The sequence below is a fragment of the Oncorhynchus nerka genome, linkage group LG25, assembly GCF_034236695.1.
Source record: "Oncorhynchus nerka isolate Pitt River linkage group LG25, Oner_Uvic_2.0, whole genome shotgun sequence".
NCBI lineage: Eukaryota > Metazoa > Chordata > Actinopteri > Salmoniformes > Salmonidae > Oncorhynchus > Oncorhynchus nerka.
The window spans coordinates 45,756,870-45,783,720 of NC_088420.1; the positions used below are offsets into that span (position 1 = coordinate 45,756,870).

Consider the following 26,851-nt stretch of genomic DNA (forward strand, 5'->3'; position numbering starts at 1 on the left):
AGAAATCTGCTTCCTGCAACACTAACTCAAAAATGTTCTGGGACACTGTAAAGTCCATGGAGAATAAGAACACCTCCTCCCAGCTGCCCACTGCACTGAAGATAGGAAACACTGTCACCACTGATAAATCCACCATAATTGAGAATTTCAATAAGCATTTTTCTACGGCTGGCCATGCTTTCCACCTGGCTACTCCTACCCCGGTCAACAGCACTGCACCCCACAGCAACTCGCCCAAACCTTCCCCATTTCTCCTTCTCCCAAATCCGTTCAGCTGATGTTCTGAAAGAGCTGCAAAATCTGGACCCCTACAAATCAGCCGGGCTAGACAATCTGGACCCTTTCTTTCTAAAATTATCTGCCGAAATTGTTGCCACCCCTATTACTAGCCTGTTCAACCTCTCTTTCGTGTCGTCTGAGATTCCCAAAGATTGGAAAGCAGCTGCGGTCATCCCCCTCTTCAAAGGGGGGGAAACTCTTGACCCAAACTGCTACAGACATATCTATCCTACCATGCCTTTCTAAGGTCTTCGAAAGCCAAGTCAACAAACAGATTACCGACCATTTCGAATCCCACCATACCTTCTCTGCTATGCAATCTGGTTTCAGAGCTGGTCATGGGTGCACCTCAGCCACGCTCAAGGTCCTAAACGATATCTTAACCGCCATCGATAAGAAACATTACTGTGCAGCCATATTCATTGATCTGGCCAAGGCTTTCGACTCTGTCAATCACCACAACCTCATCGGTAGACTCAACAGCCCTGGTTTCTCAAATGATTGCCTCGCCTGGTTCACCAACTACTTCTCTGATAGAGTTCAGTGTGTCAAATCGGAGGGTCTGCTGTCCGGACCTCTGGCAGTCTCTATGGGGGTGCCACAGGGTTCAATTATTGGACCGACTCTCTTCTCTGTATACATCAATGAGGTCACTCTTGCTGCTGGTGAGTCTCTGATCCACCTCTACGCAGACGACACCATTCTGTATACTTCTGGCCCTTCTTTGGACACTGTGTTAACAACCCTCCAGACAAGCTTCAATGCCATACAACTCTCCTTCCGTGGCCTCCAATTGCTCTTAAATACAAGTAAAACTAAATGCATGCTCTTCAACCGATCGCTACCTGCACCTGCCCGCCTGTCCAACATCACTACTCTGGACGGCTTAGAATACGTGGACAACTACAAATACTTAGGTGTCTGGTTAGACTGTAAACTCTCCTTCCAGACCCATATCAAACATCTCCAATCCAAAGTTAAATCTAGAATTGGCTTCCTATTTCGCAACAAAGCATCCTTCACTCATGCTGCCAAACATACCCTTGTAAAACTGACCATCCTACCGATCCTCGACTTTGGCGATGTCATTTACAAAATAGCCTCCAATACCCTACTCAACAAATTGGATGCAGTCTATCACAGTGCAATCCGTTTTGTCACCAAAGCCCCAAATACTACCCACCATTGCGACCTGTACGCTCTCGTTGGCTGGCCCTCGCTTCATACTCGTCGCCAAACCCACTAGCTCCATGTCATCTACAAGACCCTGCTAGGTAAAGTCCCCCCTTATCTCAGCTCGCTGGTCACCATAGCATCTCCCACCTGTAGCACACGCTCCAGCAGGTATATCTCTCTAGTCACCCCCAAAACCAATTCTTTCTTTGGCCGCCTCTCCTTCCAGTTCTCTGCTGCCAATGACTGGAACGAACTACAAAAATCTCTGAAACTGGAAACACTTATCTCCCTCACTAGCTTTAAGCACCAACTGTCAGAGCAGCTCACAGATTACTGCACCTGTACATAGCCCACCTATAATTTAGCCCAAACAACTACCTCTTTCCCTACTGTATTTAATTTATTTATTTATTTTGCTCCTTTGCACCCCATTATTTTTATTTCTACTTTGCACATTCTTCCTCTGCAAATCTACCATTCCAGTGTTTTACTTGCTATATTGTATTTACTTTGCCACCATGGCCTTTTTTTGCCTTTACCTCCCTTATCTCACCTCATTTGCTCACATCGTATATAGACTTGTTTAAACTGTATTATTGACTATGTTTGTTTTACTCCATGTGTAACTCTGTGTCGTTGTATGTGTCGAACTGCTTTGCTTTATCTTGGCCAGGTCGCAATTGTAAATGAGAACTTGTTCTCAACTTGCCTACCTGGTTAAATAAAGAATAAATAAACATTGAGGCGGGTAAAAAATTACTCTCTACAATGCTCAAGTAAAGTAAGCCCAACATCAGCAACTAGCTAGCTAAATGCAATTTTGTGACCTTACCACTGACACGAACTGGAATAGCGGGCGCCGTCTTTGAGCTGAATTTCAGCAGTGAATCTCCCTTCACACAGTGTTGCCAACTCATCAGTAAGAAAAGTAGCTATTGGCTATCCTAAAAGTCGTTAGAAGTCGCTAAATGACGTTGTAAGCAAATTTGCATAATTGTCCATGTGCATGTAATTGTGATGGACGCTATAGGAGAGAGGAATAACGTTGAGGGAGAGACAAAAAGTGAGTAAAAAAACACCCTAAATATGTTTAGAACTACAAATGAACTTTCTTCTGTTGATTCTTGTTTTTATTAATGTCACAATTACAACCCTCCTCCTTTATCTGGGCTTGGGACTGGCAAAAGTTGACCCAAAAGAGACACTCTGGCGGAGTTATTATAGTATTTTATTTATTTGTTTTAGTTTTTTTAGTTTAGTTTTCTTAATTTGGTTTGGTTTTAACATTATGGTCCATCTAGGAGCCTACAACAAGTCACAGTAAAACATGAACATTTTTAACCATAACATTATTTACATTTTTTTTAAATGAACTTTTTTTTTGTTGCATTTTCCAATTAAGAACATTCAAAACAAAAGTGAAAAGATATTAGACAACAATGTGACAGCAACAGACGAGCGTAACAAAAAATAATAATAATTACGTATACAAACATACAATAAATAAGTCATAATAAAGAGTAAAATAAAAAATTAAAATAAGATATTGGATCATATGGTCACCTGCCGTAAGCTACATATTATACATTACGTGTGAAACATTGTGAGGATTATATAGAGATTCAATCAATGTGATATGAGGGGAGATTCTCCATATAGTCAAAAGGTTGCCAAATTCTGTAAAATGTCTCAACTTATTCCTCAATCAGTAAGTGATTTTCTCTAGTGGGATACAACTATTAACTTCCGTTAGCCACATTGCAACTGGCAGGGGGGAATCCGATTTCCATTTCAAGGCAATACATTTCTTGGCAATCACTAGCAATATTTCTGTTAGCTTTATAGTATGACTTTGCCTAAGATTGGAGTTAGTAAAGTTGCCCAGTAGACAGACCTCTGGGTCTAAAGGGAATGCAACCCCGGGAATTGAGGATATGGTATCGCATACCCCCTGCCAGAAACCGTGTAGTATTGAACACTGCCAAGTGGAATGGAGGAATGTTCCTTCATCTGAGCCACATCTAAAACATAGGGAGGAGATATCTGGGTTGAACTTGTGCAGTCTAGATGGGCTGATATAGAGCTGATGGAGGAAATTATACTGGATCAGTCTGTTTCTGGAGTTCAATGTGGATGTAACACCATCCCTGCATAGGTCACTCCATAGACCCTCATCAAGATCAATACCCAGATCTTTTTCCCATCTAAGTCGGGGTCTATCTAACTCAGGCAGTGTTAGTCCTGACATAAGAGCATCGTAAACACGGGAAATGGTCTTGAACAGTGGTTGGTCTGCGTGGCAGAGTTGTTCAATAGGTGACATCTTAGGTAGGTTCCATTGTCCCTTCAGAGTCACCCTATTAAAGTTTCATAGTTGTTCGTAGCTAAAGAAGTCCAATGGTATTTCTGTTTCAGCTGATTAAAAGACATAAGAACTCCCTCCTCATAACAATGTTCCAGAAGAGTGATCCCCTTATCAGACCATGGTCTAAAGTTACTATTCTGGAAAAACATAGGAATCAATCTATTGTTCCATAAAGGGGTTTTAGGGGAAAGGGATCCCCCTCGTCCGAACAGATCATGCCGTTTGCGCCATGCCAGGACAGAATGTATGATTAAAGGGTTGTCTGTGATGGTTTTTATAGATTTTCTGTCCCATTTGTAAAACAATTCTGCCCCAGTGTCATCATTTACCTCAAACTTTTCAATGTTCAACCATGAGGGAGAGGGACCATTTTCAAACCTCTGAGCCAGAAACATAGACTGTGCAGACTTGTGCTTGATGGTATGGTTGTCAAAGACAGACAACGGTAAGATTTCGCTTTTATCAAAATTGACCTTATATCCAGAGAAAGAACTATAACACTGTAGTAGGATCTGCAAGTGAGAGAGGGAATGTTCTGAGTTTGTTAGAAATAAGATAAGGTTGTCCGCAAAGAGTGATAATTTATGGGTATGGGGGCCCACCTCAAAGCCATGTATGTCAGGGCATGTTCTAATAGCCTCAGCCAAAATGACGAGGGCAAAGAGGTTGGGGCTAATTGGGCAACCTTGTCTGTTCCCCCTATAGAGGGAAAGAGGAGGAAGTAATCCCATTGGTAGCAATCCTATTTTTAGGAGATTTGTAGAGTGTTTTTATCAAATTTACAAACACGGTACCTAAACCAAACTTTTCCAAGACGCGAAAGATGTATGGCCATTCAACCCTATCAAAGGCCTTTTCAGTGTCGAGGGAGATTGACACTAGGTATTTGTTTTTTGTTAGCGAGGTGCATTATATCAAAGAACCTTCAGAGATTATTGGAGGACAATCTATTAATTATGAAGCCAGTGTGATCTGGGTTGACCAACAGGGGAAGACATGACACCAGTCTCTTAGATAGCATCTTGGTGACCAGTTTCCAATCTGTGTTGAGAGAGATTGGTCTATAGGAGGCGCACTTTAGCGGGTTTTTCCCTTTCGTGTGGATTATAGTAATCACTGCTTGAGAGAAAGACTCTGGAAATACTTTTTTAAGTACCTCCATAGGTAGGGGACCAACAGCTCCCTAAATTCATTATAGACCTCTGGAGGGAAGCCATCTTCCCCAGGAGATTTATTAGAAGGTAAGGATTTAATGGCCTCCAACAATTCAGGAACTGAGAACTGTTCACTCAGGCGCTCTGTGTCTTCCTCTGACAGGCATGGGAGGTTGAGAAAGGAGAGAAAGGAATCAATCTCTCATAGATCATCGCTTGATTGGGAAGTGTAGAGGTCTTCGTAGTATTTCTTAAAACTATCATTAATTTCAATAGAGTCGAAAGATATCATTAGTAAGAGTTTCTACAGCATTAATTGTCCTCTTTCTTTCCTCTGCTTTCAGTTGCCATGCCAATACTTTGTGTGCTTTCTCTCCAAGCTCGTAGTAACGCTGTTTTGATTTAGTGATGGCCCTCTCAGCTTGATAAGTGTTCAGAGTATTATATTTTTAAGTTTTTTATTTACCAAAAGCCTGTATAGATCTTTAGCCGGGCCTCTTTGGTAGGTTCTCTCTAGCTCAGAGATTTCAGATTCAAGGACATTCAGTTCCACACCGTGTTTTCTCTTCAGACCTTTAGTATAGGAAATGATCTGTCCCCTCAGATAGACTTTCAATGTGTCCCAAAGAATGAAACTGTCAGGAGCGGAGGGTTTGTTTGTCAAAGTAAAAATATTGATCTGCACTTGGATGAATGCACAAAATTCAGGTTGCTTAATTAAGGAGTGTAGAATTTAGTCTCCATCTTTCTGCTCCATTCTCCTTGGTAGGAATGGAGATTGATAATACCAGAGGAGAATGGTCACTAAGCAATCTGGGGAGATACTCTAACACTCTATGAAACAGTTGGGTCGATAGTAAAAAGTTATCTATGCGTGTGTGTGTGTGAATAAAAAGAGTAGGTCCCTATCCTGTGGGTGCAACTGTCTCCAGATGTCTAGCAAATTAAGATTTTTCATGAATGACATGGTGAGCTTGCCGGCTTTGGTAAGAAGGGAGGGTTTATCAGAGGACCTATCAAGAACTGTATCTAAACAAAAACTAAAATCTCCTCCAACCAGTAGCCATCCTGGTGGTGCTTGAGCAACCTGAAGGAAGACATTCTGAATAAACATATGGTCATCGAAGTTAGGAGCATAAATATTCAATAGGGTCCAAGACTCTGAAAACATATGCCCCTGCACCAAAACAAACCTGCCAGAGGGATCAGAGATGGTGTTGTTGACGCAGAAGGGGATGTGTCTACTTATCAAAATTGCAGTTCCTCTTGCTTTGGAGTTAAAAGAGGACTCAAAACGTGTCCTACCCATTCACTCTTCAATTTATTGTGTTCACTGGCTGTAAGATGTGTTTCTTGTAAAAACACAATGTCAGCCTTTAATTTCTTAAGGTATGTATAAACTCTTTTCCTCTTAATCGGGCTGTTAAGACCTTTTACGTTGAATGTGACATATTTTAGTGGATTAAGCATAGGTTGGGTTTCAAATATATAACCGAATGTAAATCTCTCATATGTAAATAGTCAGGAAATGTTTCAACTGTAGTTTGAACACTGAAGTGATCTGTGTGTCTTTTTAGGAAGGAAACAAAAGAAGAAGAAAAAAACAGAAACCCCACCCACCCCGATTGTCAGACTAAAACCACAATCCCAACAATCAAACATGAATACACTTGTAGAAATACATTGTTACTAGCTTTCCATCTTGCTCTTACTAGCTAAACCTTGGCGTAAACTTAAACCTGCGAGCTCTCTTAAGTTGAAAAATAGACACTTATGGCTGAATATTTACTGCCCACAGTAAGGGCTGCTTGAGTCTCTTTTCAGGAGAGGAGAAACATAAATGGGGGGGAGCAGTGGGCCTAAGACTACTAATTTGCTTCACCCAGTGGATATTGACTAAACCAAAATATACTCTCTTGTAAATGTAATAGAACTCACCCGGGGAAAAAATGGTTAGTTGAAAATGTACAAATCAATTATAGCAACCGGATAGCGGGTTAAACAGATTCAATTTCCAAGAAGTTATCAGCAGTTCAGTCCCAGGACAGCACGGATGAGAGAAAACAAACAAACTGCATCTTATCCCCCAGAGAGACCAACCTGGTTCAGACACGGTTCAGTTCTTTGAGAAAAGTGAACACTTTTCCGGTGTGTTGAGGAGATGGCTTCGGCCTTTGTACTGAACTTTCATCTGCGCAGGGTGGATGAGGTAGCCGGTGATGTTCTTCTCCTTGGGCAAATCTCCCTTGCAGCAGTCAAGCAATCCAGTTGCGGACGCAACTAGACCTCGTTTCAAAGGTTTAAATCAATAATTGTATTTGTATGCCTAGCAATCACAAATTATATTAGTAGCTAGTTTCCATCCAATTGGCGATAGATCTTAATGTAATATACTAAATCTGCATAAATAAAATGTGATTTTTTTCCTCCAGTGGTGTGTTTCCACCAAACAGTCTTGTTGCAGATAAAAGTCAGTGGGTGATGATGTAGAGCACACAAAATGTACTTTTTCGCTTAAGTTTTCATGTATCGAATACAAATCTCAAGATCAATGTGTTTCCATTGCATTTTCAACTCCACTCATAGTTTTGTCACAACTGCGTTAAATAGTAAATGTTTCTACTCGTCTTGGCAATTGCGCTCTAGTCAAGAGCTTGCAGATACAGTGTGTACATCAAATGTCAAACTTAGGGCCGGGTCACAGATAGATCTTTCACCACATTTATAAAACTAAAACAGGAAGTACCAGTGAGTCGCTCAATAATGAAGTGGTCAGATGATGCAGGTGCTAAGCTACAGGACTATTTTGCTAGCACAGACTGGAATATGTTCCAGGTTTCATCCGATAGTATTGAGGAGTATACCACATCAGTCATCGGCTTCATCAATAAGTGCATCGACATCGTCCCCACAGTAACCATACGTACATACCCCAACCAGAATCCTTGGATTACAGGCAACACCCACACTGAGCAAGGGTAGAGCTGCCACTTTCAAGGAGTGGGACTCTAACTTAGACGCTTATAAGAAATCCCGCTATGTTATGCCCTCCGACGAACCATCAAACAGGCAAAGCTTCAGTACAGGACTAAGATTAAATTCTACTATACTGGCTCTGACACTCGTCAGATGTGGCAGGGCTTGCAAACTATTACGGACTACAAAGGGAAGCACAGCCGCGAGCTGCCCAGTGACACAAGCCTACCAGACGAGCTAAATTACTTCTATGCGCACTTCGAGGCAAGCCACACTGAAGCATGCATGAGAGCACCAGCTGTTCCGGACGACTGCATGATCCTGCTCTCAGTAGCCGATGTGAGTAAGACATTTAAACAGATCAACATTCACAAGGCCGTAGGGCCAGACGGACGTGTACTCAGAGCATGCACTGTCCAACTGGCAAGTGTCTTCACTGACATTTTCAAACTGTCCCTGACCAAGTCTGTAATACCTACATGTTTCAAGCAGACCACCATAGTCCTTGTGCCCAAGAACACCAAGGTAACCTGCCTAAATGACTTCCGACCCGTGCACACACATCTGTAGCCATGAAGTACTTTGAAAGGCTGGTCATGGCTCACATCAACACCATCACTCCAGAAACACTAGAGCCACTCCAATTCGCATACCGCCCCAACAGATCCACAGATGACGCAATCTCTATTGCACTCCACACTGCCCTTTCTTACCTGGATAAAAGAAACACCTATGTGAGAATGCTGTTCATTGACTAGAGCTCAGCGTTCAACACCATAGTGCCCTCAAAGCTCATCACTAAGCCAAGGACCCTGGGACTAAACACCTCCCTCTGCAACTGGATCCTGGACTTCCTGACGGGCCACCCCCAGGTGGTAAAAGTAGGGAACAACACATATGCCACGCTGATCCTCAACACGGGGGCCCCTCAGGGGTGCATGCTTAACCCCCCTGTACTCCCTGTTCACCCATGACTGCGTGGCCAAGCGCGACTCCAACACCATAATTACGTTTCCTGACAACACAACGGTGGTAGGCCTGATCACCAACAACAATGAGACAGCCTATAGGGAGGAGGTCAGAGACGTGATAGTGTGGTGCCAGGACAATAATCTCTCCTTCAATGTAAGCAAGACAAAAGAGCTGATTGTGGACTAAAGGAAAAGGGCCGAGCACACCCCCATTCATGGCAACGGGGGTGTAGTGGAGACGGTCAAGAGCTTAAAGTTTGTTGGTGTTCACATGACTAAGGACCTACCATGGTCCAAACATACCAACACAGTCATGAATAGGGCATGACAACACCTCTTCCCCCTCAGGAATCTGAAAAGATTTGGCGTGGGTCCTCAGATCCTCAAAAAGTTCTACAGCTGTACCTTCGAGAGCATCCTGACTGAATGCATCACTGCCTGAAATGGCAACTGCTCTGCCTCTGACAGCAAGGCGCTACAGAGGGTAATACGTACTGGACAGTACATCGCTTGGGCCAAGCTTCCTGCCACCCAGAACCTCTATACCAATGGGTGTCAGAGGAAGGCCCTAAAAATTGCCAAAGACTCCAGTCACCCTAGTTATAGCCTGTTCTCTCAGCTACCGCACGACAAGCGGTACCGGACCGTCAAGTTTAGGTCCAAAAGGGTTCTAACACGTTCTACCTCCAAGCCATCAAATGGCTACCCGGACTGACCTCCCCCTTTTTACGCTGCTGCTACTCGCTGTTTATTATCTATGCATAGTCACATTGCCCCTAACTACATGTACAGATGACCTCAATTACCCTGACTAACCTGTACCCCTGCACATTGACTCGATACCAGTACCCCCTGTATATAGCCTAGTTATTGATATTTTATTGTTACTCTTTTACATTTAAAAAAAAATCTTTAGTTAATTTAGTCAATATTTTCTTAACTCTTATTTTTCTTAAAACTACATTGTTGGTTAAGGTAAGTAAGCATTTCACAGTAAGGTCTGTTATATTTGGCGCTTTTGACAAAATACATTTGATTTGAAGTGGCCGGCAGTGGGAGAAGATGGAACGAGATGGATTGTGGCCGACATTCTACAAATTTTCTTATCAATTAAACATTTGACCTCAATTCAGCTTTCTGTTCCCAAAACTACAATCTGTTACGAACAGAGTTGTTTAGAAGGTGTGCAAAGGCGAATTGAGTTATTGCACACGCACACTTCAGAGTAGGCGATCCCTAACGGAAATATGCAAATGTGGCTAGAACGCATCAATAGGACCTCGCTAGCTCGTGCTTGGCTCTGCCGACCTCCTTGCTTGTTCTGCCCACTATGACTCATTTGTTCGCATTTGAAATGACGTGCTGTGGTTTATTTTGGTTTAGTTATAAAAATCTTCGGCCGAGTATCTATGGGTTTCTTCTTTAGGATTTGGTTGGCAGATCGCATCCAACTTTTGGGTGCGTACACCGCCACCTACTGTACTGGTGTGTGAGGCCATTCACAGCCTATGTACATTCAATTCTTGATACAGTAATATACAGAAAATTTCCCCGCCAACAATTTACCCTCTCCAAAAAAACAACAAAAAAACACTACACTAGTCCACTATTTAACCCGATCTAATTATACTCCAGACCAATGGTCTGAGAGGACAGAACACTACTAATCAACACCCCTTACAACTGCTCTGCAATAAATCCTCGCAATCCCAAGTACTTCTCTGCCGCTGCCACCACAACCTCTATTTTCTGTGACCTATGATCCATTTCTGCAGTACAATTGGCAACCATGGCTATAAATGCTGAAAAGCCCACCTTACTGAAGCACATATTCTTCTAATCACGCTCTCTTGGTCTCTGCCAATCCACAGGAATCCTCTCAGTATCCCTCACCCTGTACCCATCTTCCTCTACCCCCCACTTCACTGCTTTGGCATACACCACTTTCCGTACTACTCTAACCCTGGCAACCTAAACCTGCCTCTCTCTCAAAAGACACCTCCAATCTCCATCCCCATGGGCAATCCCATAGCTAACACACACACACACACAACTTTCTCCACCGATACTACACATTCCTTCGACTCATGCCCTCCTGCAAACTTCTCACATCTAGGAATCTCCCTCCTACACACTGCTGTAACATGCCCATAAACTTGACACCTGAAACACTGTAGTATTTTCAGAACAAAAGCTCTCAAGGATAACAGGTAGCCTCGTGGTTAGAGCATTGGGGCAGTAACCAGAAGGTTGCTAGATCAAATCCCTGAGGTAAAAAGGTAAAAATCTGGTAAAAAGGTAAAAATCTGTTGTTCTGCCCCTGAACCCACTGTTCCTAGACTGTCATTGCAAATAAATGTGTTCTTAAATGATTTGCCTTAAATGACTTACACTTCCTAACTTGACCTTGTCAAGACATCATCAAAACTTAGCAGGACAGACAATGTCTTCTCTTTTTCCCCAGACTCGACACCGGATCTGCATCGCACCAAACAGCAGGAATGTCAGGTACTGGGAATCTTCAATTTCAACTAATTCTCCTCAACACTTAATCCCCCTTTATCACTCTTCTCCACGACACCCTGCTCCAGAGAGCAAAGCAAGTCACATTTCCTGTCTCTAATCACGTGATCTGGAGCACCCGCTCCCTCTGGACTGAAGAAACACAAATCATCACTAATCCACTCTGAGTTACTCTCACCAAATAAACAGTCCCCCAACCTGACAACACATATGGATCAGCCAAAATGCAAGGATCCATTCTCTCCCCCACTGGGCAAGAATCATCCTTTTCATCCTCGGGACGAGGCCCGAACTCGGCTGTCCTCACCGCCTTCTTTTGTGACCTGTGCCTCTCGCAGCCGTCTATAGGTTTCTTCTTCTTCTTTTAAGTTTATGGCAGACCACACCTATTGGTGTATTGCCGCCACCTACTGTACAGGGACTTCTTTGATATTATGGCAGGCCGCAAACAAATACTATTGGTGCATGCCGCCACCTACTGTTTTGGCTGTATATCAACCCAAATAATAAACACAATTATTTGGTTGATTCTATTATGTCCAGTTTCTTTCTTTCTTTTTTTCTCTTTTGTGCAGTACAATTAATCACATTCACAATAAACATAAAATCCACCTTCTTCACAATCAGCATATCAGTTTCCCTCAACTGTTTAACAGCCCTCAATCTTCACAGTCTGAGGAACATCCACCGCCATATCTTCAGCTCCCTAACCTCCTTCAAATATTTCCCGTGCCTCCGTGTAGTAGACCTGCTGTATAGCCCTGACCCTCCGTGTAGTAGACCTGCTGTATAGCCCTGACCCTCCGTGTAGTAGACCTGCTGTATAGCCCTGACCCTCCGTGTAGTAGACCTGCTGTATAGCCCTGACCCTCCGTGTAGTAGACCTGCTGTATAGCCCTGACCCTCTGTGTAGGAGACCTGCTGTATAGCCCTGACCCTCCGTGTAGTAGACCTGCTGTATAGCCCTGACCCTCCGTGTAGGAGACCTGCTGTATAGCCCTGACCCTCCGTGTAGTAGACCTGCTGCATAGCCCTGACCCTCCGTGTAGTAGACCCGCTGTATAGCCCTGACCCTCCGTGTAGTAGACCCGCTGTATAGCCCTGACCCTCCGTGTAGTAGACCTGCTGTATAGCCCTGACCCTCCGTGTAGGAGACCCGCTGTATAGCCCTGACCCTCCGTGTAGTAGACCTGCTGTATAGCCCTGACCCTCCGTGTAGTAGACCTGCTGTATAGCCCTGACCCTCCGTGTAGTAGACCTACTGTATAGCCCTGACCCTCCGTGTAGTAGACCTGCTGTATAGCCCTGACCCTCCGTGTAGGAGACCTGCTGTATAGCCCTGACCCTCCGTGTAGGAGACCTGCTGTATAGCCCTGACCCTCCGTGTAGGAGACCTGCTGTATAGCCCTGACCCTTGCCACTTCATACTCTTTTATCCTAACCGGGCACTCCTGGGAATTGAGATCATGGTTGCCATCACAATTACAACATTGTACACCCTCAGATTCTTCAACAACATTCCTTCGGCACACACTTGATACATGTCCATACCTTTAGCAATTTCGGCAAAACAACGGCTTGAACACAAAAGCTTTCGCCGCATATCTTAACATATCCCCACGTTCACATGTGAAGGGAGATACTCTTCGTCAAACATAAATAACACTGACAGGCTTTCTTCTTTCCCCCCATCCACTACACGGTTCATTCATTCGGTGTGCTCCAACTACTCCTGGAATGCTCCTCGTACCCACGAGGCCTCCACATCCAACGTAACGTCAGAGATGACACCTTTTAACGGTGCTTTGCTACAAAAATCTAAACTCTTCACTTCAAAAGTCCATCTGCGGGTTTTCACTGCTCCCTTGTACTTGATTGATTAATCAAGGTCACTAATTAGTAAGGAACTACCCACACCTCTGGTTTAATTGAAAGGGAAAACACTAAAACATGCACACACTAGGCCCTCCGTGGTATGAGTTTGACACCCCTGGTTTACATGATGAGATTATTATGCATATTTTTACTTGTCAAACGGCAGTCAAGCATCAATCATCATGTCACCAAAATAAAACCCTCAATATTTATTGGAAAGGAGCATCAAGACCCCCTGTGCACTTTCACCTCCCTGTGAAGTTCATTATCATTTATTTAATCTGTAGCCTAATAAACTGCATGGTTTCCCAAGTCATAGCGGGAGGAACACACACCATACCATCGCGTGACCATCGCGTTTACTTTGATATGATGGTTATTATATCAATATTTGCGCATAAAGCGTTCCACCACCATTTCTCGCATTATTAATTTGACCAACACAAGAAGACCCCACCATGTCGAATGAACAAATTATCTGTCGGCATTTATACAATTGTACCGAAAATACCTGTTTCCATCACAGCTGTTTTGATTTTTTGCGGGGGGTGGTGTGACTTTACTCACATAAAAAAAATTGGGATGGAAACCACAGGAGGTTGGTGGCACCTTAATTGGGGAGGGTGGGCTCGGGTTAATGGCTGGAGCTGAATATGTGGAATGTTATCAAATACATCGACATTCCAACTGCACCTTTTCATTTTCGTCAAACACTATTTTATATTGGATTGCCTTTGATTTGATGACATGCGCAGTTTGGCGTGTGTCGACTGTTAGACCCGATTACGTGTTTCTGTGCATGAGTTTCGCTAGCCAACGTCGCCATGACATCGCCTACGAGCGTGATAGTGGATTTATAAAGGAGAAGCAGTTTCTGTCTTTGCCTTAACTGGCAGCTCGCTCCGCTTTAGGTACGTCCTGGGTAACATCCGGGATTATGTTTCAGCGCGCAGTCTCAATTCTTATAACATCTTTGTAAGCAATTTGTTTTGTATTTAATTTCAATTATGCCACCGAGTCGTTTTATTATCAAAATAAAAATCGGTTCTGTTTGACGATAAGAAGAACGTGCTTCACGTAGATTAATTCCAAAAGGGGAATCATTTTTCTCCGGCAAATCTTATGCCAGCCTTTGAGCTGGGTCCTTGAACTGTAAACAGTCGCCTTTGATTGCTTTCTCAGTGTTTCCGAGACAACGAGTTGTACAGAGATTGGTCACTTTAACTGATACTCGAGTGCAGAATGGTAACGTGAGAAGGAAAACATGAAAAAACATCACAGAAAAATATTTATCCTGATAATTTTCGTGTATGTGGTGTTTTCCTTGTATGCTGCATACAATGTATTTTTTAATACGAAGGTGATCACCCGTGTCCACAGAGTGGTGAAGAAAATTACAGTCGCAACCTCAGGTAAATTACCTAACTAGCTACTTATCTGACAAAATAAACTCACTGTCCATAGTTTGCGGGTCATGTCCAATGTTGTATATGATAATATGCGGTCAACACGTGAATACCCTCACATGGTTATGGACTGGTCATGTGAATTGGCTATTTGAAAACCACTAACTAGCTAGCTCCAATAAGTGTTATTGTACTGCTGTTTTGGTGATTACAGGTGGTGGTGTTGTGGCTCCTTACATTGGGGATGATGTGTGGAACCCTTGGGAGGATGAGCAGGCTAATGCGCTTTCTGCTCTGCACAAACAGAGGGAGGCTTTCAGACAATACCAGGAGCGCATTGACAAGAACAGGCCCAAGAGATACAAAGTTCAAATCTGGGGGAAAGCGGCCATAGGTAATGCCTTTTTACGGATCTTCTGTGATAAGTTGTACAATATTGCTTGGTATCTTTTTGTTGTTTGATGCGTCCTCTTACAATGTTAGGTTACATTATGTAGTAAAAAACATTTTTATGGATATTGTCCCTCTGAGGTAACTTCTCTCTTCTATCAGGACTTTACCTTTGGGAACATATTTTAGAAGGTCCCCTCAACCCCACCGACATACAAGCACAGTGGAGAGAGGGGGAGATACAAGTGGGAAAGATAGATTTCAGGTAAGGCATCACAAATGAGACTCCAATCACAATATAAGATGCATATGATCTAGCTGATGTCAGCTATGCTGACAGCCCTCCACCCACCATCTCTCTCTGTCTATCTATAGTTTCTACACAGGTCCAGCGGTGATCCAAGGCCATGTTCCTCTGGACACAGACAGTGTGGTTCTGGTGCTGAATGGCCGGGAGCAGCAGAAGATCTCCTACGCCACCCGGTGGCTGCAGCATGTCCAGACCTTGATGCAGTTCCACGCTGTGAATCGTGTGGCTGTGGTTCTGCTGGGCAGCGAGTGCTGCACCAATGACTGGATCAGCCCCTACCTGAGGAGGCACGGGGGCTTTGTGGACCTGCTCTTCCTGGTCTATGACAGCCCCTGGGTTAACGACAAGGATGTCTTCCAGTGGCCCCTCGGAGTTGCCACGTAGGTTATCTGAACCCTTATTCATAAAGTGTCAGAGAAGGAGTGCTGATCTAGGAGCAGTTTTATCTTTGAGATCATAATTATATGGAAAGAGGACCTGATCTTAGATCAGCACTCCTACTCTGAAATGGTTTGTTAATACAGGCCCTGATTTAGTTTGAAGGTTTCTCTGAGATTATTTCTCATGTTTCAGAATTCTGCATTTCTTGTTTGTCTTTCTTCCCTCACCATGTACTTTTCCCTTTTAAAATATTTTTTTACCCTCTTTTTCTCCCCACTTTCATGGTATCCAATTGTTAGTAATTACTATCTTGTCTCATCGCTACAACTCCCAGTCGGGCTCAGGAGAGACGAAGGTCGAAAGCCTCCGAAACACAACCCAACCAAGCCGCACTGCTTCTTAACACAGCGCGCATCCAACCCAGAAGCCAGCCGCACCAACGTGTCGGAGGAAACACCGTGCACCTGGCGACCTTGGTTAGTGTGCTCTGCGCCCGGCCCGCCACAGGAGTCGCTGGTGCGCAATGAGACAAGGATATTCCTACCGGCCAAGCCCACCCTAACCCGGACGACGCTAGGCCAATTGTGCATCGCCCCACGGACCTGGGCGCAGAGCCTGGGCGCCTGGGCGACAGAGCCTGGGCGCGAACCCAGAGTCTCTGGTGGCACAGCTAGCGCTGCGATGCAGTGCCCTAGACCAATGCGCCACCCGGGAGGCCACTTTTCCCTTCTTTCACTCGTGTTTCCATTGTAGGCTACATAATAGTACATTTTAACATTTTAGGTAAAGCATTGCACCAGAGAGGAGCACATTTTAAAAGTGGACTTGTATGCCCGCTCTGTTCAGATACAGGCAGTTTCCTGTGGTCATGCCAAACTCCCATATGGTGAGCTCCACAAGGCCCTTCCTCTGTAACTTCCTGGGAACTGTCTACAAGAACTCCTCGAGGGAAACACTCATGGGGATCTTGAAACAAACCGGACTGGACAAAGAGTGCATCACTACTGGCAGAGAGAAGTATTTCACTATGCTATGCTGTCACTGTCAAGCACTGTATCAATTCACAATAATGGGTTTAAGTCCAATTTTTGCATCCTGTCTTTCTCAATGAGGTTTGGACCTCTAGTAGCTCACTTCAGTGGAATTACTTTTGTTGGTAGGCTTTGTTTACCAGTGAAATATCAATTGAGTCAGCACGCTCAAATAGAAGTTCAACCCTTTTTTGATCTTTGCATTTAAAAATTCATGAAGCGCAAAGGGGAATTTACAAGTACTATGTATATATATTCACAACAGAAGCACTGTTTAAATACGTAATACATTAAACGAACTCCCTGTTCACTAGACGTTAATATTCCTCCTCTTCTGCATCAGGTGGCTTCCTCAGGAGACAGTGGAGAGTCTGAGACGGTACCAGACAGCCCTGGCCCAAAGCGAGCTCACCCTCTGCCCCGTGGGAATCAACACGGAGTGCTACCGCATCTACGAGGCCTGTGCCTACGGCTCCGTACCCGTGGTGGAAGACATGGTGACCCCAGGTGGGTGCTCTGCTGCACGCAGCTCCCCACTGCGTCTCCTCAAAGCTGCAGGAGCCCCCTTCATCTTTCTCAAAGACTGGAAGGAGCTTCCAGGCCTCCTGGAAAAGGAGAAGATGATGAGCCAGGAGGAAAGGACTGAGAGGAGGAGGAAACTGCTGGAGTGGTATAGCAGTTTCCGCCAGCAGATGAAGGACAGGTTCACCGAGGTCTTAGAGGAGACCTTCTTCAAAAACAGCTAAGTGTTTTTAAAGCTCAGAGTAAAACACAAAATGGCACATAATTACAAGGTACTCTGTGGATCTCATTGGCAGTGTGTTTAAGGGAGAAAAGCCACATTTTTGTGGATTTTGTGGGCTTATGGCTACATTTTGTAAGGTTTCCACTAGTAGCTGACAACTGTCTCTCACAAGATAATGTTCAAACAAAACATTGATTTCAGGCTATGGGTGAATTATATTAGAATGAGGTGGCTGTAAATCTTGTTCTCCATAATTTATTTGACATAGTTCAAGATTTACATGTATTTATGTTGTAACTTAAAAGATTAGGGATTTCAGTTGCTCTTGAACTACTTGCTGAATGCACACTCCAAAGCAACATTGTATTCAACCTTTCAGTAAGGCCCAGTTATTGTATTTTTACCCGAGGAGGGTGGCGCTATAGGAGGACAGGCTCATTGTAATGGCTGTAATGGAATGAAATTAATGGAACTGTATCTAACACAGTAAACATATGGAAACCATGTTTGACGTTCCATTTATTCCATTACAATAAGCCCTTCCTCCTATAGCTCCTCCCACCAGCCTCCTCTGATATTTTTTCCATCTAGAAATTTGTCGGGTGGATATCTCCTTTTCCTTTACGTTTATCATTGACCTGTCCTTGAACTATGTAGGGCTTGTTATTGTGACAGGAGTAGGTCTATCTCCAGTGCAATTGCAGCAAACCATATCCTGTGGTAAACCATAACCTCATGTTTTCATGCTGTTTTTTATTTTATTTTATTTATTTCACATTTTTTTAACCAGGTAAGCAAGTTGAGAACAAGTACTCATTTACAATTGCGACCTGGCCAAGATAAAGCAAAGCAGTTCGACACATACAACAACACAGAGTTACACATGGCGTAAAACAAACATACAGTAGAAAAATACAACGTGAGCAAATGAGGTGAGATAAGGGAGGTAAAGGCAAAAAAAAGGCCATGTTGGCGAAGTAAATACAATATAGCAAGTAAAACACTGGAATGGTAGATTTGCAGTGGAAGAATGTGCAAAGTAGAGAGTAGAGTAGAAATAATGGGGTGCAAAAGAACAACATAACTAAATACATACAGTAGGGGGAGAGGTAGTTGTTTGGGCTAAATTATAGATGGGCTATGTACAGGTGCAGTAATCTGTGAGCTTTCTCTGACAGCTGGTGCTTAAAGCTCGTGAGGGAGATAAATGTTTCCAGTATCAGAGATTTTTGTAGTTCGTTCCAGTCATTGGCAGCAGAGAACTGGAAGGAGAGGCGGCCAAAGGAAGAATTGGTTTTGGGGATAACCAGAGAGATATACCTGCTGGAGCGCGTGCTACAGGTGGGAGATGCTATGGTGACCAGCGAGCTGAGATAAGGGGGGACTACCTAGCAGGGTCTTGTAGATGACCTGGAGCCAGTGGGTTTGGCGACGAGTATGACGCGAGGGCCAGCCAACGAGAGCGTACAGGTCGCAGTGGTGGGTAGTGTAGTATATGGGGCTTTGGTAACAAAACAGATGGCACTGTGATAGACTGCATCCAATTTATTGAGTAGGGTATTGGAGGCTATTTTGTAAATTACATCGGCAAAGTCGAGGATTGGTAGGATGGTCAATTTTACAAGGGTATGTTTGGCAGCATGAGTGAAGGATGCTTTGTTGCGAAATAGGAAGCCAATTCTAGTTTTAATTTTGGATTGGAGATGCTTAATATGAGTCTGAACTCTATCAGAGAAGTAGTTTGTGAACCAGGCGAGGCAATCATTTGAGAAACCAAGGCTATCGAGTCTGCCGATGAGGATGTGGTGATTGACAGAATTGAAAGCCTTCGACGGGTCAATTAATACGGCTGCACAGTATTGTTTCTTATTGATGGTGGTTAAAATATCGTTTAGGACCTTGAGTGTGGCTGAGGTGTACCCATGACCAGCTCTGAAACCAGATTGCATAGTGGAGAAGGTATGGTGGGATTCGAAATGGTCGGTAATCTGTTTGTTGACTTGGCTTTCGAAGACCTTAGAAAGGCAGGGTAGGATAGATATAGGTCTCTAGCAGTTTGGGTCAAGAGTGTCCCCCCTTTTGAAGAGGGGGATGACCGCAGCTGCTTTCCAATCTTTGGGAAGCTCAGACGACACGAAAGAGAAGTTCATGTATTAGAGCTTGAAAAAGGATTAACACTGTTCCTGTTGCATCTTGTTTTCTGTGAAATGTTGTAAACTGTTTGTTTTGCTATTAAAACGTGTAATATTTGTTAAGTTGTAAATGTTTTATTCATTTCATGAGACGAGAGAAAATGTATCTGTACCATAACATGATCACCAGCAGATGGAGCAAAAGAACCACATTAATTTCAGTACACATTGTATGCTGAATATATAGTACCAGTGAAAAGTTTACATAGAAGAATAGTGAAGACATCAACACTATGGAATCATGTAATAAACAAAGTGTTAAACAAATCAAAATCTATATTTTATATTTAAGATTATTCAAAGTAGCCACCCTTTGCCTTGATGACAGCTTTGCACACTCTTTACATTCTCTCAACCAGCTTCACCTGTAATGCTTTTCCAACAGTGTCGAAGGAGTTCACACATATGCTGAGCACTTGTTGGCTGCTTTTCCTTCACTCTGCGGTCCAACTCATCCCAAACCATTTCAATTAGGTCCTTCCTCTGACACCACCTGGTGTAGAGGTCCTGGATGGCAGACAGCTTAGCCCCAGTGATGTACTGGGCCGTTCAAAATACCTTCTGTAGTGCCTTGCGGTCAGAGGCCGAGCAATTGCCGTACCAGGCAGTGATGCAACCAGTCAGGATGCTCTCAATGTTGCAGCTGTAGAGCCTTTTGAGGATCTCAGGACCCATGCCAAATCTTTTTCGTTTCCTGAGGGGGAAATAGGGCTATCTTCTGTATACCACCCCTACCTTGTCACAACACAACTGATTGGCTCAAAAGCATTAAGAGGGAAAGAAATTTCACAATAGGAACTTTTAACATGGTACACCTGTTAATTGAAATGTCGTCCAGGTGACTACCTTATGAAGCTGTTTGAGAGAATGCCAAGAGTGTGCAAAGCTGTCATCAAGGCAAACGGTGGCTACTTTGAAGAATCTCAAATATAACGTTTTTTGGTTACTACATGATTCCAAATGTGTTATTTCATAGTTTTGATTTCTTCACTATTATTCTACAATGTAGAAAATTGTAAAGTAGGTGTGTCCAAACTTTTGACTGGTACTGTATATTTGGGGATATATATATATATATACTGAGCAAATATGAGCACAACATGTAACAATTTCAAAGATTTGACTGAGTTATAGTTAATATGAGGAAATCAGTCAATTGAAATGAATTCACTATGCCCTAGTCTGTGACTGGGAATATAGATATGCATCTGTTGGTCACCATTTGCCTCATACAGCGTGACACATCTCCTTCACATAGAGTTGATTGAGCTGTTGATTGTGGCTTATGGAATGTTGTCCCACTCCCCTTCAATTGCTGTGCGAAGTTGCTGGATATTGATGGGAACTGGAACATGCTGTCGTACACGTCAATCTAGAGTATCCCAAACATTCTCAACGGGTGACATGTCTGGTGAGTATGCGGGCCATGGAATAACTGGGACATTTTCAGCTTCCTGGAATTGTGTACAAATCCTTGCAACATGGGGCCGTGCATTATTATGCTCAAACATGAGTTGATGGCGGCAGATGAATAGCATGACAATGGGCCTCAGGATCTCGTCACGGTATCTCTGCATTCAAATTGCCATAGATAAAATTCAATTGTGTTTGTTGTCTGTAGCTTATGCCCATCCATACCATAACCTCACCACCACCATGGGGCATTCTGTTCACAACGTCGACATAAGCAAACCACTCGCCCACAGGATATAATTCCCGCTGCCCGGGGACAGTTGAAACCGGGATGAATCCATCCAGCACACTTCTCCAGTGGCCATTGATGGTGAGCACTTGCCCAATGAAGTCGTTTACGACCGTGTTGAGGATGGTTAGCATGCAGATAAGCCTCCCTGAGATGGTTTCTGACAGTTTGTGCAGAAATTCTTCAGTTGTCCAAACCCAGTTTCATCAGCTGTCCGGTTGGTTTAGAGTGCCCTTTTATTGTCCCCAGCACCTGTGTAATGATCATGCTGTTTAATCAGCTTCTTGATATGCCACTTCTGTCAGGTGTTTGGATTACCTTGGCAAAGGAGAAATGCTCACCAGATTTGAGACAAATACGCTTTTTATGCATATGGCAAATTTCAGGGATCTTTTATTTCAGCTCATGAAACATGGGACCAACACTTTACATGTTGCGTTTATATTTTTGTTCAATATAGGTATAGATGGACCTTTTCTCAATTAGATTTGCTCATCTGCTGTGTCCTCTCTCCTCCGTCTTCTCTCACCTCTTGCGTCCTCTCCTCCGTCCTCTCTCGCCTCCTTTTGAAAAGGGTCCAAGTTAATCGAGGAGAGTTGGTGATGGATGGAAATTGGTTTGCTTGAAATGAGACGGTCCTTCTCCGTCTCTCCGTTTTCAGGGGTGGATTCCAAAAGAACTGTGTAAACTGACATATTGCAATAAAGTAACATATTGTTTTTAAACGTGTGCATGTTTTTATTCAAAAGTGGTGTGGCAGATTTCAAAACTCTTCCGTGGTAGGATACACATGAGTATCCTCAATGAAAGTTGGCAATCAAGGAGGGGAGGACGCTTCCGTTTGTCTACTAACGAATTGGCACTCCTCTACCACTTATCGTTTTCCAGGTCACGGAGGAGAGAGGACGGAGGACGATCTTTTGCCCAAACGAGAAAACCCCATAATGTACACAATTGTTACTCAGTTACAATGGGAATAGTTGAAAATATTAAAAGGTCTCTTTTCACAAAGCATGTTGAACACCAAATATGCTCTATATTATCATAGGGTCCTTATCAGGGACGTTGATCCTGTTAAAGAAAACAACTGATGTAAGTTGATGTCACTTTTTACATAAGATCATTTCATACATATATTTTCACTGATCTGTTGGTTCTTGTCTCATACAGTAGACGCACCTAATTTGAGGTTTATGTCACACACCACAGATTAGTGGATGGATGGGTGACTTGTAATATTGTATGGAATATATTTTATTTTTACAAAACCATTTTGAAGTTTAGAAATCGCCAAAGCTATTTCACCAATGGAAATATTGTTACACTGGTAGCAGGTGAGGCGATTTCAATGTCACTGGTGCCACTTTGATGCAATGAACAGCCGTGTTTATAATATCAACACTGCCTTGGGGAGTATGTATATGTGGATCACACCCTGTACATACCTGGGGAACTTCTAGCAGGGATTTCCCCGATATTATCAGAATACATAATCGGCCATCTAGCAATTCTGGAAAATTCCAGATGGGCTGGACACACAAAACTGACACACAAAAATATTTTTATATTTATACAAAAATAAATAAATGGTAGGTGATGTGGCCCATTGGCCTGTTAAGATGATATTTACTCACAATTTCTCTGTTATACTAATCTATGATGAGCCTTTGGCTGGTCATTGAGCAATGACCGGTCCCCCTACCAAGATTGTCAGGCCCGGTTTAATGATAGGCTGAGCTGCGGTCATGCGAACTCACATTCAAAGTGAAAACGCAGCATCGGCATAGACCTGTTCCGACTCTGTCATCAGTTAGAGAGCCAAGATCATGGATGGTAAAACATGGAACGGGTGCCTGTAAACATAGAAAGAGCACATTCTACATTGTCCTCTCACTCTAAACGTTCTATTTTCAGGTGGCTAAAGCCATGACTCGGTCAAACAGTAGTGCATTATCCTCATGAGTCCTGTAATGAGTGTGTGCTGTGCCCCCATGTCTGTTTTGCTGGGGCCTGCTGCTGTAATGAGTGAGCCACTCTCCTCTCCCCCATGCTCTTGAGAGAGAAATGTGTCCTGGTCATATAACGTTTAAAAATGCAATTGCGGGAAAGACACTAGTGGAGGCTGCTGAGCAAATGGAATGGCATCAAATAGGTGGAAACCATGTGTTTGATACCATTCCACCCATTCTGCTCCAGCCATTACCACAAGCCTGTCCTCCACAATTACGGTGCCACCACAGGTGCCTCCTGTGAAAAACACAACTTTGGAAGCTTCGTACCCTTGTCCCTGTCAAGGGGGGGGGGCCTTCTCCTGGATCCTATAAATCGTCAAGTCCGCCCCTGCTTCCTATGTTTACCAAAAACCAAAGGAAGCATTCAAAGAAAATAACATCCTCACTACAATCAATTATGGGGAGGTTTGATAATGTTGTGGGGTTGCTTTGCTGCCTCTGGTACTGGGAGCCTTGCAGGGCCGGCTCTAGACTTTTGGGGGCCCGAAGCAAGGTTTAGTTGGGGGGGCACCCCTTCTCGTAGCAAAACATTTTATTGTCCTCCCTCTTGACAGTGGAGAGAATAAAAAAATAAAAAAACATTTCCTGCAATTCTAAACATTTTGCCATGGGGCGGAGAGAAAACATTGCAGTTTTATATCTTATTTCCTGCAATTCTACCCATATTGCGATGGGGTGAAGATAGCATTTTTTAAATCCAGTTTTAAAGCTATTTTCGTGCAATTCTACACATTTTGTAAGGACTTATGCTATGCCATGTTAATATGATATCTGAGTGGGAAAGACTAACAAAGTCATTGAGGGTCCCCCTGGAGGTCAGGGCCCCCCTGGAGGTCAGGGCCCCTGGGCACGTGCCCGGTTGGTATTCGGCCATGATTAAGACAAGTTTAGATAGCTGGCTAGACGAACCAGCAATATAAACACTGTAGCTGACATGGCTAATTGAGTGACTGTCAGTGACTGACATAAAAAGAGAAGAACTGCTGATGCACAACCAAGTTCTAAAGCTAATCTCATGCTATTCTACACATTTTGCAAAGAGCTTGAGATAATCGAGTGTTTTTAAAGCAAATTTCCTGCTATTCTACATTTTCTCATTAGGCTAATAGAAAATGTAGAATTTGTATACTTAATTAATCTCATGCTATTCTACACATTTTGCAATGAGGCTGAGAGAAATGTGCAATTTTAAAGCTAAGTTTGGATAGCTGGTTAGACTGACTATCAATCTGACTACCAAACATTGTTAGCTGACATGGATAATTGAGTGACTGTCAGTGACTGACATAAGTGAAAAACTGCTGATGCACAACCAAATTTTGAAATGGCAGTTTTTTGACAATTTTAACTCAATTTTAAGTTGAGACCAAACTGAGTTCCTTTTTGGGGGGGGTCCGACCAAATCATGGGCTGGTATAGGGTTGTTGGCGGATCGCAGTGATGTGGGCTGGTGTGGATAAAATGCCAGGCCCGAATTCTTGCCCAAGTCCGCCCCTGTAATCGGCCCTACTGGTTAGACAAAAAACATGTCAATCCATGTCTTGTTTCCGTTATGCCTCTTCGATCCCTCCCATTTCCACGGTGACTCTCCGGCAGCTGAGCTGCAGTCAGTCTTGTCTGTGAAAAACAACGAGGCAAATGTGAAGTGTGGGACCGGGGAAACTAGAGCACCAAAGGAAGTATAAAATTAAAGTCTACATACTATATATTGGTACTCCGCGTGCAGTAAAACCTCGCGCCTTCTCTACCTGCGTTGAAAATTGTAACGTTATACTTTACTGCGCGGTTGATCTGATTATCAAAGGTTATGCTGTTGCACCGACTCGACATCTTCGCTCTGCCTGCCGCGGCATAGCCAGCGGTTATCAGTGATTTCATTGATTGATATCAGGATTTCGTGTTGGCCTAGTCTTTTCCAGCAATAGTCTACTCGCGTAGGACAATGGACTGAACGTTTTCTTGAAAAGGAACTTTTTTTGTGTTGACTAATAGTTTAACTTCCGAACTACTCTGAATCGACCTGAAAATGTCTAATACAAAGTTCAAAAAGGATAAAGAAATCATTGCTGATTACGAGAGTCAAGTTAAAGGTAAGTTTGTTTATAATGTTGTATGAACATAATTTAGGTTCATTTTATTTTATCCCCATGAGGCTAACTTCTATTCAATGACAAACCAAATCCGTGTGTCCAATGTCTAAACTCAGACCATAAGATGTATGGGTCAGTGGCATACCGCAGTTTCCTCCAATTCTACACATTGCCATGGAACAGAGTTGTATAGCTATTCTACACATTTTTGCAAAGAGGCTGAGATAAATTTGCATTTTTAAAGCACATTTCCAGCTATTCTGCACATTTTGGCAATGAGACTGTGAGATTTTTTATTTATTTTTTAAAGTGAATTTCCTGCTATTCTACAGATTTTGTGTGTTGCCATGGTTCATGTTAATATCAGTGGAGGCTGGTGGGAGGAGCGATAGGAGGACGGGCTCATTGAAATGGTTGGAATGGAATAAATGGAACGGTATCAAACATGAAAAACACATGTTTGGCTCTATTCTATTCTAGCCATTACAATGAGCCTATCCTCCTACAGCTCCTCCCACCAGCCTCCACTGATTAACACGCTATCTTGGGGGTGGGGGCTGCTGCTGTTCATGACGCTGTTCCTGCTACTGCCACCACACCCTTTAATCCATTTTAATTGTCTCTTGTGTTCATTAAATGGATCACATTTTCTTTGCAACTTTGGGTAGAAATCCAATAGCTTTGGCTTATTATGAAAATGAATTATGTGGTCAAGCCAGTCCTCCATGAAAGCAATTTCGTTTGTCCTTCTCAACCAAACTCTCCTTGAATAGTCCAACAAATGGCAGCTCTCTGAGATGGCTATTGGTATGGTGCAGTTCCCATATGAAGACTTTTCCTACAAGTCCTGAACTTTTGAATGAGAAATTAGCTAGTGACTAAAATGTGACAACCCTAATAAAATAATACAATTATAAACCATTGCATAGCACTCAAATGGTTTTCCCAAAATAAAAATAAAAAAGACATCTCTATATGTAGTGTGAACAGTGACATTTACCATTCAACCCATTACAAAACACTATACAGTGTTTGTTTGGGACTTTTACCATCGGAGACCATAACATTGAAACCATTAGAATTGCTGTTGCCTAATGGTTCACTTGTTCAACAGGAATGTTCTAACTAATCCAGACCTTTTTTGAAGGCAATAAACCAAACACAGGGGCGCTGTTTTCTGGACACAAATGAAGCCTAAGAGCAGGACAAACAATGCCATGAAGTCCAAAAGTTATGGGTGGAGCTAGAAAGTTGTCATTCAGAATTATTACAA

At 43.2% G+C, this 26,851-nt stretch overlaps 2 protein-coding genes across 2 annotated transcripts in view; both read left to right on the plus strand.

The window, feature by feature from the left end:
• Positions 1 to 14,132: 14,132 nt before the first annotated feature.
• rxylt1 (ribitol xylosyltransferase 1) lies at positions 14,133 to 19,837 on the plus strand. The gene is made up of 6 exons (XM_029633519.2): positions 14,133 to 14,731; positions 14,940 to 15,119; positions 15,278 to 15,380; positions 15,491 to 15,805; positions 16,653 to 16,823; positions 17,181 to 19,837. The coding sequence occupies exons 1-6, from the start codon at positions 14,584 to 14,586 to the stop codon at positions 17,581 to 17,583; spliced, it is 1,320 nt and encodes a 439-aa protein (XP_029489379.1). The 5' UTR covers positions 14,133 to 14,583; the 3' UTR covers positions 17,584 to 19,837.
• Positions 19,838 to 25,064: 5,227 nt separating this feature from the next.
• Positions 25,065 to 26,851, plus strand: part of LOC115109574 (SLIT-ROBO Rho GTPase-activating protein 1-like) — a 164,279-nt gene continuing 162,492 nt past the window's right edge. Inside the window, 1 exon segment of the mRNA XM_029634604.2 lies at positions 25,065 to 25,578. Coding sequence (XP_029490464.2) covers positions 25,515 to 25,578 — 64 coding nt within the window. The 5' untranslated portion in view covers positions 25,065 to 25,514.